Genomic DNA, 12,420 nt, shown 5'->3' on the forward strand with positions numbered 1-12,420 from the left:
ACTAAGGGGGAACTAAAGATCACGTGACAGCTGTCTAGTCGTTCGGATATTACGAAAAACCGAGGTACCGTCTATACATTGGCGTGTAGGTAATAGATCTATTGGCAGTTGAAATTCGATATATATATAGAGAGAGAAATGGGGGTTAACGTCCATAATTCGCTTGCGCATAGGGGTCTTTAGCAGTGGGAGGAAACCGGAGGACCCGGAGAAAACCGACAAAGTTGGACAGGCGACCCTATTCCTTGTCACGTACAACCGGGGATTCGAAACCACGCCAGCTGACTCAATGACAGACTTTATGATACAGCACGTGTTAACAATTCAGCCATCCAACCCCCGAAATTCGATATAAGAGTAGGCTATAGTGCCGCTTCCCTGGAAAAATGTCTCTCTTAGCGCACTGTATGACGTATGCCCAGTATAGCCCAGTATAGGAGCAGAACAGTAGGACGTTAAACCCCATTTCATTTCATTTTGCGTCAATATTCGATGCTTCATATAACAACTATGATATAACAGATGATTCTAGCCTTAACTTTGGGGTGTCTTCTCCAATAACCGAGCTATTTGGGATACACATGGTAAACTGTTTCCGGTCTCTTGAATACATAGAGGATATTTGTCGTTTTAGAGTGAATAACATATTTTTTTTCATCGAGAAGCAAGAAAACTCATATTTTCACGAATGCGTAGTTTTCTTGCTTAGAGATGAAATAAAATATGTTATTTACGACAAAACGACAAATGTTCTATTTATTTTATGATTTTACAATCATTTTAGGTAAAAACAACTAGCCAGTGGAATAACACTTTTATTTCACTGATAAAACGCGGTATTCCACTACTGATCATAAAATGAAGATTGAGATTAAAACGTAAAATTGTCGAGGTACTATATAAATCTTGTATTCGTCCAATATTTGACTTTCCGGATGACGTCTGGAACCAATCTGAGTAAAATACAGATCTATATTTCGTTTCGTTTTTTTTTATACTTTCGATGGCCTACACTACATGAAGATCTGACCGGTTGTAGTGATAGGTTGCGTCAGAGGTCATACGAGCAGCTTTTGGCCCTATGACGTCAGACATTTGATTAACCAATCAGCATTGATGTTACTAGTTGATTACCCACAGTTCCGTGCAAAACACGTCTAAAGCTCGCCGTAACAGGCCGTTTCATTGGCTAATACCTCACTACCTCACACTATTCAGAACACGTCAATGATAACAACTATTCAAATAACACATTATTTATAGAATAACAATTACTATGGTTTATTTCACTGCAAAGTTTCAACAAGATTTCACAAGTCGTTATCAAGCATACAAAAATGATAACAACTCTTCCAGATCCTAGTGTAGTAAAGACAAGTAAAGCGAAATTGTGAACTATAAAAAACGAAACGAAATAGGATCTGTGTTTTAATCAGATTGTGAAAAGTCTGAACAATTAGAAAACCCCTATCTCGATGTAATGCGAACAGTCACCTGGTTACCAAGAGACGCTTCTCACGTCATTGCGGCGTAAAAAGTGGATATTATTCGAAGGTATTTTATTAAAAACAGCTTAACCTGTCTTAAAATACAGATGTAAGGCCATCCTTTGATGTTGGCGTGCCAAGCGTACATTCATTATTTATACTAGTTGCAATAGTGGACCCGCGTGACGTATTTCATTGAAATGCACGTGCTGGATAGTGTTTGTATTTTAAGTTGTTTAATGTTCTCGTGCAAGACATTGCGTAATATACTCTTCCAAAAAAATAGTGGATATTGAAATGCAAATACCTATGCAGGTTGTGATATGATAAATAGTCATGGACATTAAGACATGCTTTGAGAGTATGTTCACAGATGAAGAACTTATCGCCCCAACAGAACCACTGAGCTGCACATGCGACACACAATAGCGCCATACACGTGGGAGGGGTTCATTGTCAAATTTGACACTTCAAGGAAGGGTTGATGAAAACTTCCGTTTGATAGTTTATCCTATCCATGTTTGCTTTCCTATCGGTTCTTGCATAAGACTTACTGTTTAGCGTATCTTTGCCACGTTTAATTTGACCGAGAGACGTGTACGTCAACGTCAACGTCAACTGATAACACTGCAAGAATTGTCCGTGGCACTGCAAGAGGAGTGTTTCAGATTGTCCCAAATCGTGATTGGACGGTTGATTAGGAGCATGCCATGACGAATTGCTGAATGTCTGAGGATTGGTGGAGCAATTACCCAATATTAATACAAAAATCAAAAACGTCCGTTTTCACTTTTAACAGTGTATCTCTTTGCGAGTGAAATGGGGCCTTCAGATAAGCCGCCCATATGAACTGTTTATGTTCATGTGTAAGCAATTGGCCTGTTATTAACATACACTGGTTATCTCTAATAAAAACAGCAGTGCATTTCCACAGATTTGTATTGTTTCTGAAGAGTATATATAGATATAGCCCTCGTGCTATCGCACTTTTACTATATCATTATTACTTAATATCTCGCACTCGACCATTAAACTACACATAATTAAGCGTATTGTCGTTTTAAGTAAATGTGATTCAGTTACATCAAATTTAATACGGAGATAAATTAAAAATCATTTGTCGATGTGGTTAATCATTCGGCCACCCACCCACTATTAAATAAATTCTGTGAATTTAATGAATAAAATATTATTTAAATCAATATAAATTGTTTGTTTATATTTATTTATTAAGAGGGTTTGATTTATAATATAACACGTCAATGAAAGCGGGATTGTACTTTGTTTATTAATATACTTTCTAATCGATGCTGAACAATATATCAACCATTGTGGCCAGCATTGTATATAGAAAAGAAATGCCCAGCTGGACTAGACAGCTATGCAACGGCATATAAATTTGACCAAAACCCGCCTCTGTTCGACAGTTTTAGGGATTTTCTCGTCAAGTAGGAGACAAGACAGAACCACAACGATGTTAGCTTTGATAATTTTTGTTTTGATCCAGGGCGCGTTTGGTCAGATTCCCGGTAAAGGCATTACAACTTATTTTTTTGTTTGTTTTTTTTTTTAAATGTTTTAAAGTATCTGTGCGTCATTTGCTATTTTCGGAAAATATTTCATTTTCCACGATTAGCCTTGATCATTTTATTTTTGATCCAGGGCGAGTATGGTCAGATACCCGGTAAAGGAATTACATCTTATCTTTTCGTTGTTTTCATTTTCAAAATGCTTTAAAGTATCTGTGCGTCATTTACCACGGTTTTCCTCAGCTTGATTATTTGAAATGATATGATATAGGGTTTAACGTCCGACTGTGTTAATCAAGAGACGCGGGTCTAGATAATTTAATTTAAAAATGGAAGCTAGAATAACAGTGGTAGTTATTCTCCCTACTTGGATTCACTCGGATTAACAACCGGATTAAACTTTTTCAGCCACAATTCCAGGTGATGCTGGATTGTTTTGACTATATTCTATATATCATGTGCAGTTGATGCCGAATGTGACAAACTTCAATTTATCATAACTTTGTAAATGCTGAAAAGATACATTTTTGACTGATATTTCTATCAGACATTCAACTGTAACTATATTGTAGTTTGGAGTTATATTCCAATAAGACATTCAACTGTAACTATATTGTAGTTTGAATTGATATTAAAGATTCAACTGTAACAATATTGTAGTTGGGATTGATATTCCTATCAGACATTCAACTATCACAATATTGTAATTTAGTTTGTAAGGGATTCAAAATCACAGCGACTTTAATGAAAACCAGTAAATGAATTTCGAGTGATTCTTGAGATACACTCTACATGTGGTAATCAACTTTACGCATGCATAATATCAAAATTGTGCTTGATGACTTCAACAAAACAACAACATGTCTACATATGATAACTTTACGTGCATGATTTTCCCAAGATATCAAAATTGTGTTTGGTGACTTCAACAAAACAACAACTAGTCTACCCAAGTTGTTAAAATGAAATGGAGTTTTACGTCTTACTTTTCTGCACCAACCGGGATAATAGAGACCGGAATATGACATGGAGTTTACACTATGAGCAAAAGTTTACCCGGACAACGGCACTACGGCCTACTCTTATTTCAGTTTCCAACTGTTGGGGGATCGTGAACGTGTTACCAATGGTGTGTGGTGTACACGAACAACTAAGGCCTACTTTTATTTCGGCTTCCAACTGTTGGATGATCGTAAACGTGTTGCCAATGGTGTACAAAAGACCTCCGTTTTTAGTCTCTTTCGGACAACTAGACACTTTTCTATGCCATGCCCTACGACTTGTACTACTGACAAGGGGGAACCAAACTGAAAAATATCGAGGAACCTTCTCGAGCAAAACTTGAATCGTTTGATTAATGAGCTAGAGCCATATTCACTGAAAAAATCCAAAAACTAACAATATTGCCTGTTTTCTATTTTGATTTAGAGTTAAGAACAGTCTCATTTTGCCCTAGAACAGACTGTAAGGTCTAACTAAGAGATAAATTTCAAATTTCTTCTTATAGCTACAATTAATCCACTGATTATTAGAAATCAAAATCAAAATACCAGGGCTAGATAATCTCCAAGCATGGACTCAATCGAACTTTAAACAGGCTCAGCAATTTAGTTCACGGTAAATACAGATAGCAGGTGTCTTGTTATATAGGGAACATTGATCGATGGAATTATTAATTCATCCTAACTTTGAAATACCGAGGGGATTTTTTACAGGCTCATCAATTTGGTTACCTAGGCAGCACCAGAGATCGATGGAATTACAATCTGATTAAAAAGAAGATCTATATTTCGTTTCGTTTTTTGATACTTTCGATCGCCTACACTACATGAAGATCTGGTCGGTTGTAGTGGAAGGTCGCGTCAGAGGTCATACGAGCGACTTTTGACCCTATGACGTCAGGCATTTGATTAACCAATCAGTGTTGATGTTTCTAGTGGTTACCTCCAGTTCCGTGAACCTTACGCCCAAAACTCGCCGTAACAGGCCGTTTCATTGGCTAATTCCCCACATCATCCAGAATGCGGGTTATGTAATAACTCTTGCAGATCCTAGTGTAATAAAGACAAGTAAAACGAAACGAGATAGGATCTATGTTTTAATCAGATCGATGGAATTACAGGGACTTTATAGCGCTAAAATCAAACCCGGGTCTACAAATCCAGATTAAAACGTTGCCCTATGTTCATAATTTTAAATTTTAATAATTTCACAGGGAAACAATGTGGTGGTGTCGTCTGTCTGGATAATAATGACGTCACGTGTATTTCCGATACGAACACGTGTAAATGTAAAGACGGAATGGTTGGAAATGGACGATTTGGATGCGTCGATGCTGGTATGTTTTCGTTATGTTAAATATTAATTTTGGACCCATTCTATACACAGAAATGAAATGAAATGAAATGGGGTTTAGCGTCCTACTGTTCTTCTCCTAACCTGGGCTAATGAAGACGGGCATACGCCATACAGTGTGCTATGAGGGAAATTTTGCCCGGGCAGCGGCACTATCGCCTACTCTTATATCGAATTCCAACTGCCAAGGGATCGTTTACGTACATTCTAATGTATACACGGAACCTCGCTTTTTCGTCTCATCCGAAGGACTAGACAGCTGTCCTTGTCAGGCCCTCCGTTCTGCACCACTGACAAGGGGAAACCACGTCGGAAAATGTATTAAATGTAAATGGGATAAAATACCTCTCAAAAAATGTGGAAGTATACTTAGTGTTTACTACTAAAATCATTGATTTATGAATTAAAATGTCGACCAACTAGTTAAGTGTCTGTCTAACTGTAGACAGACAGTGCAAACTTGGTATGTATTGGGACTCGCATGAGCAAGTGTCGGACTGAACACCTTGTTGACATCAATAATTTAAGCTAAACATCTTTTTGAAAATATATTTTAACATGCCTTTTTCAAAATTTTAGCTAAGAGTTGCGTTTGTTATCTCTATGGTGATCCATACGTCACAGCTTTCTCCCAGAGTGTGATGTCAGCACCGTTGCCTTGCCACCACGTTCTGACAGAATTTACAACACCAGACGGAATCTACGTGAAGATTACCGCCACAGCATCGTCAAGAAATGATCGACCTTATCCCAGCTTTGTATTTGAAGATGGCTTATCATTTATCGCTACAAAAGGCGAAACCATGGCAACAGCCCTCTTCCGAAGAGATGGATTTTGGGTACGCCCGTTTTCATTTATTTCCTAATTTCAGATGACATCACGTAGTGCAGTTGTCAGTTTCGTTGTCATGACAGTTGGCGGTATCTCAGTGGGTAAGGCACTGGCTAATAAACGAGGAGTTCCCGATGCCGACCGATAAATTACCTCATTTGATTCCCAGTGTGGTTTCCCCATGTCGATAGTGCAGGACGGGGGATCAGCTTCTAGTTCAGATGCGACTAGAAAGCTACCGTCCAGGCAAAACTTTCCTCATAGCACAATATACATGGCGTCTGTACCTCATAGCACAATACATGGCGTTTATATCTCATAGCACAATACATGGCGTTTATATCTCATAGCACAATACATGGCGTCTGTACCTCATAGCACAATACATGGCGTTTATATCTCATAGCACAATACATGGCGTTTATATCTCATAGCACAATACATGGCGTCTGTACCTCATAGCACAATACATGGCGTTTATATCTCATAGCACAATACATGGCGTTTATATCTCATAGCACAATACATGGCGTCTGAATCTCATAGCACAATACATGGCGTTTATATCTCATACCACAATACATGGCGTTTATACCTCATAGCACAATACATGGCGTTTATATCTCATAGCACAATACATGGCGTTTATATCTCATAGCACAATACACGAGGCCTATACCTCATTATCCCCGTTAGTGTAGAAAAGTAGGATGTAACATCACACCCACCCACCCTCCTCATTTTATTTCATATCCAATTCTTTTGGATTGATGTTTTGTAAAAGAGCGTATTTAATTCCGTACCTGCAATTATCTATATTCTAACAAATTAAATATAGTTTTAAAAAACCAAAACAATCTCTGGCTTGATGTTAGCCATGGTGGCTAAGTGGGTAAGACGCTTGCTCGCTAGTCTGGAGGTCGCGTGTTCGATCTCTGCATTGGCCGAGAACGTTCATCCAGATTTTCCGACGTAGTTTCCACTTGTCTGTGGTGCAGGACGGATGGCCTGACAAGGGCAGCTGTCTAGTCGCTCGGATGGGAAAAAATCTCAGGTCCCGTGTATACATGGGTGTGCACGTAATAGATCCCTTGACAGTTGGAATTAGATATAAGAGTAAGTCGTATTGTCGCTGCCCGGGCAAAATTTCCCTCATAGCACACTGTATGGCGTATGCCTGTCTTCATTAGCCCAGTAGGAGCAGAACAGTAGGACGTTAAACCCCATTTCCTTTCAATTTATTTCTTGCTTGATGTTTTGTAGAATAAAGGATTAAAGGTAAAATTGCCTGTCCGAGCTAATTTTCCTGATTTTGGATTGTATTGTTATGCTGACCCAGCTCATTATTGGACTCTAGAAATACCTGGATTTGGTATCGTCGTACGTTACAGGTAATATTTTTAAAAATGGATACATTTATTATTATCGTCATGGGTTATGCGTTCCACTGATGTTTTGCTAATGTCAAGTGCAGTAGCTGAATGCTGAACTCTTACTCGCCTGTCCTGCATTATTGTGTCGAGAACAGCATCAAGAGAGAAAGGTTTAACGTCCACTCGACACAAACTAAGTCATTTCTTGATTAACATGGGTCAATTTTATTTCAATAATTCGCTTGTGCGTAGGGGTCTTTAGCAGTGGCAGAAACGCGGAGGACCCGGAGAAAACCCAAGAGGCAGGACATACTACCCTAGTCCTTGTCATGTACAACCGGAAAATCGAAACCACGCCAGTTGACTCAATGACAGACCGCATGATGCATCGCGCATGCGCTAACCAATCGGCCATCAAACACCCCCCCACCCCGATTGAAACTCGATGTAACGGATAATCTAGGATTTAACAATTATAAGATTTTTTTCCTTCAGTTCCCAAAAAGAATCCCCAATATCCCAAAACCTTCTCGCCAAAATCAAATTTTAATCGCCACTTTACTATTTTTATCGCAAACTGCGACTTTGGCGACCGACATCGTGAACCCAGGGCACACCGCTGCTTGACTGTACTATACGACGGAGGATTGTCAACTAATGTTTGTGCCATATCATCATTAGTCTCGGCCACCCAGAACCTCCTAGTCTTCAACGTAGAATATTTTTTTCTGGATGATAGAGACTATATCATCGTGAGCACATTTTTAGAAATTTGTTTTTTTGTCCAAATAAGGTCATGTTGATTGACAGCTATATACGTTATGTCACAGTACACCGAATTTGTAGCACATTGGTTGAGTTTAAGCGATCCGTTCATGGTGCGATTGGAAAGGTTTGGGACACCTCTCGTTGTATATAGATTGGTTGAGTTTGTGCGATCCGTTGTTCGTGCGTTTGTTACCCCTATCGCAGATTGGTTGAGTTTGCGTGATGCGTTCATGGTGCGACAGGAAACGTTTGGGACACCCCACGTAGCACCTGTTGACCGTATCCTATGTTGTTTGTTCTGTATATGTGTTGTTGAGCAGTGTTCCTGCATTAGATGTTTTGATTTATTTTCAGGAGCGCCGATTCATCCCTTACTATAGAAGCACCTAAAAACTCCCAATATGTCAGAAATACTATCTGCGGCGATTGTGGTGACCCTCAAACGACCTACCGAACAATGGCTCAAGCGGCTGGTATGACGCTCAGTGAATTTTCACTGGTTGGAACAGTGCAAAATTTAGATCCAGAAAACGAGTAAGTTTTGTAATGTTTCCATTAATTTAGTTCCGTGAAAACACAAACAGAAAAAAATTATTTAACTCTACAATATACAGATTTCTATGCAAATTTCAATTACATCATGACGTCACACGGTAGTTGACGTCACATTTCTTTAATAAATCATTCATCGCACTCGGCAAACCCCAGGAGATCCAAGTACCCTACATCTAGCCGGGACTATGACGAAGTCCGCCATTGGAACTACTTTCAAGTTCCCTGATTACCAACGGCGTTGACCATGACGACGCATTTTAAATGAAATGAAATGAAATGGAGTTTAACGTCCTTCTGTTCTGCTTCAAACTTGGATAATGTAGGCGGGCATACACCATACAGTGTGCTATGAGGGAAACTTTGCTCGGACAGCGGCACTACGGCCTACTCTTATATCGAATTCCAATCTTTTACGTGCACGCCAATGTGTACACGGGACCTTGGTTTTTCGTCTCACCCGAACGACTCGACATATTTGAAGAATGTTTGAAGCTGTTTTTCTTTCTAGTTTATCCGATGTTCTTCAAACAAGGACAACTTTGCACTGAAAACTCTACACATTCTTCATCGAAAGTATTAAAAAAACAAAAAACGAAACGAAATATATATCTGTATTTTAATCAGAGAGAGAAATGGGGTTTAACGTCCACTCGACACAAACTAGGTCATTTCGGGACTAACATATGGTTCAATTTTATTTCCATAATTCGCTTGCGCGTAGGGTTCTTTAGCAGTGGGAGGAAACCGGAGGACCCGGAGAAAACCCACGAGGTTGCACAGGCGACCCTACTCCTTGTCACGTACAACCGGGGTCATAGAAACAGAGTGAGCAATAGATATTTCATACAGTTATTTAGAAGTTAGATCCCCCACTAAAATTATTATCATGTCCCTTTTTTTTTCAGTGAAAACCCGCAATGCAAGGACCTCGACCGTGTATTCAAAGACTGTAGTCCGGACAAGAAATCCGAAGCGTTGAAATTTTGCGGAGCTCCTTTTAGTCACAATGATATTGGAGAATGTTTTGTCCAGGCCTATGGACGAGGAGAGATTCTAGGGATGATGAACGGTTGTATTGAAGCTTTCTGTGGTGGTGTGACCGACAACTGGTGCAGTAAGACCAATACAGCGAAAACACAATGTACCGAAACAGTGGATTTCTCAGTTATACTTAATAAATGTTAATTACATGTATAATGTATGTCATATTTTTAATTTTCTGAAATGAAATGAAATGGGGTTTAACGTCCTAGTGTTTTGCTCCGAACTGGGCTAATGAAGACGGGCATACGGCATACAGGGTGCTATGGGGAAAATTTCGCCCGGACAGCGGCACTACGGCCTACTATTATATCGAATTCCAACTGTCAAGGGATATTTTACGTGCATGGCAATGTGTACATGGGACCTCGTTTTTTCGTCCCATCCGAACGACTATCAGGTCCGTAACTGAGGGGTGGGGCGCAGGGTGGGGGCTGCAAAAAGTCCCCCCCCCCCCGTGAAAAAATTGTCGACCATAAAAAAACAATAGATATACATTGTCCGTCAAATTTACAAAACCCCATGAGAACACTTCCCGCCCCCCTCGTTGCTCTAAGCTAGTTACGTCCGCTAGTTGCGTCCCTGACGACTATACGTAGTCCCTTGCCAGCAGTTGCCAGGCCCTTGCTAAATCTGCCTATTGTCCCGTACAATAATAGACCTTATAATCTAAAGCCCCCCCCCCCCGCAATAGAAACGCCCAAACTGATTAATTTTACATCAGGCGCGGATACAGAGGGGGTATGTCTCCACCTTTCTATTGATTACTTCTTCTATAAGAGTTTAACGCCCACTCGACACAAACTAGGTGTGAATTATTGAAATAAAAATTGAGCCATATGTTAGTCCCGAACTGACCTGGTTTGTGTCGAGTGGATGTTAAACCCCATCTCTCTCTCTCTCTCTCTCTCTCATTCATGTTAAATGAATGGTCAGTATGGACACTTGTGCTAGGATGACCCGTGCACTTTACAGAAAGTTGGTCTCGACACGGCTAAATGTGCACGCTTCAGTTGCGTGTCTCGAACTGATTTCTGACTACCCCGCACTCGCTTTGAGTCGATAAATAGCCATGGAACGTGCAATTTTCTACAAATATATCAACTATTACAGCCGTAAAAAATCTATTGTTGACGATTTTGAATAGCAGTAAAATTTAGCTTCTTGGTTATTACAGCAGCTATAGTAATTACGTTTGTTTTATTTTTTAAATTGCTTTATCATTAACTGTACCGTTAAGAGCGGAATCTTTTGGATTAGTACAAATACTATCTCTGAATCACTTTCTTTAGCAGGAACATGATACTAGCAGTAGTTTCATTTTACTTTTACAAGTTTCTTAAAACAATTGTTGAGTTGTCTAAAGTGCTTATTTCTAAATTCAATTTCTTGTTCTAGCTTTCTGTTATGTTTCGTAAAAAAAGTAGTCTTGATTATCCCGACCTGTCAATCAGACGTAGAATGGTCGATAGACTGGTTAAGCGAGACTAATTTCAAAACAAGGGCACGTAACCTATATTTTACTCAAAAGTGTCTGGGTGTTATGGACGCAACTTGGAACCAGTTTTCAGTCTATTATTTATAGATGATTAATGGTCATAGCTTATTAAGTACAACATGATCGTTTATTTAGTGACTATAATTGTGTGAAACTGATTTGAGGCTTGGCATATATATAAATATTGTGGCGTAATTGTCGAGATATTTGGAGATATTTATTTATGGTGGGTCACCCTACAACTTGTGCATTTACTGTTGCCCGAATTTCAACAATTCATTGATATTTAATTTTGAAAGTTATAGGATCTATTAAGTAGGCCATAATTCTGTGCAAGCTAAAATATTTTTGTTGGGTCTGTTTGTTAGGATCGATTGCAGTACGTCAATAAAACAGCTCTAAAGGAATGCATGTCGCCATTAGAAATCAATATCAGACCAACTTAATCCCTCAATAACTTCAGAAATTTTAATAATCTTTGTTCAGGTTTCGTGATCCCCCTTTCATCATAACTGCATTCTATTGGTAAACAGGCCTGGCTTACTGATTAATCCGCAATATCTTTCTTTAAAAAGCAATAAACTGTAACGAAAATAACCATGTTCTAATCCACAGTGACGCAAGACCATAGAAACGGATGCACCAGGTGGCGGGACGCGCGTATTACCTATCCTGGCGCCGCCATTGGGTAGTGGCGGTTCTAGGCTAAATCTGTTTGTTAAGGCCAGCTTAATTTTCGTTTAGGTCGCTGATATGTAAATAAGGTTAGGGCACGTGATTGTTGGCGAGATTGTAGGTTAGGGTTTGGGTAAGAATTAGGGCGAAGTCCAGGGTTAGGTTTAGGATTGGGATTAGCGCTAGCGCTGTTTACATCTCGTGATTTATGACGAAAAATTGAGCTGGCCTTATCATTTAGCACTTACCGATATGTGAGAGAGAGAGAGAGAGAGAGAAATAGGGTTTAACGTCCACTCGACACAAA

At 39.4% G+C, this 12,420-nt stretch overlaps 1 protein-coding gene across 1 annotated transcript; it reads left to right on the forward strand.

Moving 5' to 3' along the window:
* Positions 1-2,856: 2,856 nt before the first annotated feature.
* Positions 2,857-10,096, forward strand: LOC126822124 (uncharacterized). Its single transcript, XM_050550899.2, has 6 exons — positions 2,857-3,016; positions 5,232-5,354; positions 5,951-6,210; positions 7,467-7,594; positions 8,699-8,878; positions 9,805-10,096. Exons 1-6 carry the CDS (start codon positions 2,869-2,871, stop codon positions 10,082-10,084), a joined length of 1,119 nt encoding a protein of 372 aa, XP_050406856.1. The 5' UTR covers positions 2,857-2,868; the 3' UTR covers positions 10,085-10,096.
* The last annotated feature ends 2,324 nt before the right edge of the window (positions 10,097-12,420 follow it).

This window comes from Patella vulgata, chromosome 5, assembly GCF_932274485.2.
Source record: "Patella vulgata chromosome 5, xgPatVulg1.2, whole genome shotgun sequence".
Taxonomy (NCBI): Eukaryota; Metazoa; Mollusca; class Gastropoda; family Patellidae; genus Patella; species Patella vulgata.

Bases quoted from the DNA above. Each gene is read 5' to 3' on its own strand.
- LOC126822124 (XM_050550899.2), top strand. From the start codon at position 2,869: ATGCAACGGCATATAAATTTGACCAAAACCCGCCTCTGTTCGACAGTT. The intron at 5,355-5,950 runs GTATGTTTTCGT...TCAAAATTTTAG, and splicing joins ATTTGGATGCGTCGATGCTG to CTAAGAGTTGCGTTTGTTAT. The intron at 6,211-7,466 runs GTACGCCCGTTT...GATGTTTTGTAG, and splicing joins TCCGAAGAGATGGATTTTGG to AATAAAGGATTAAAGGTAAA.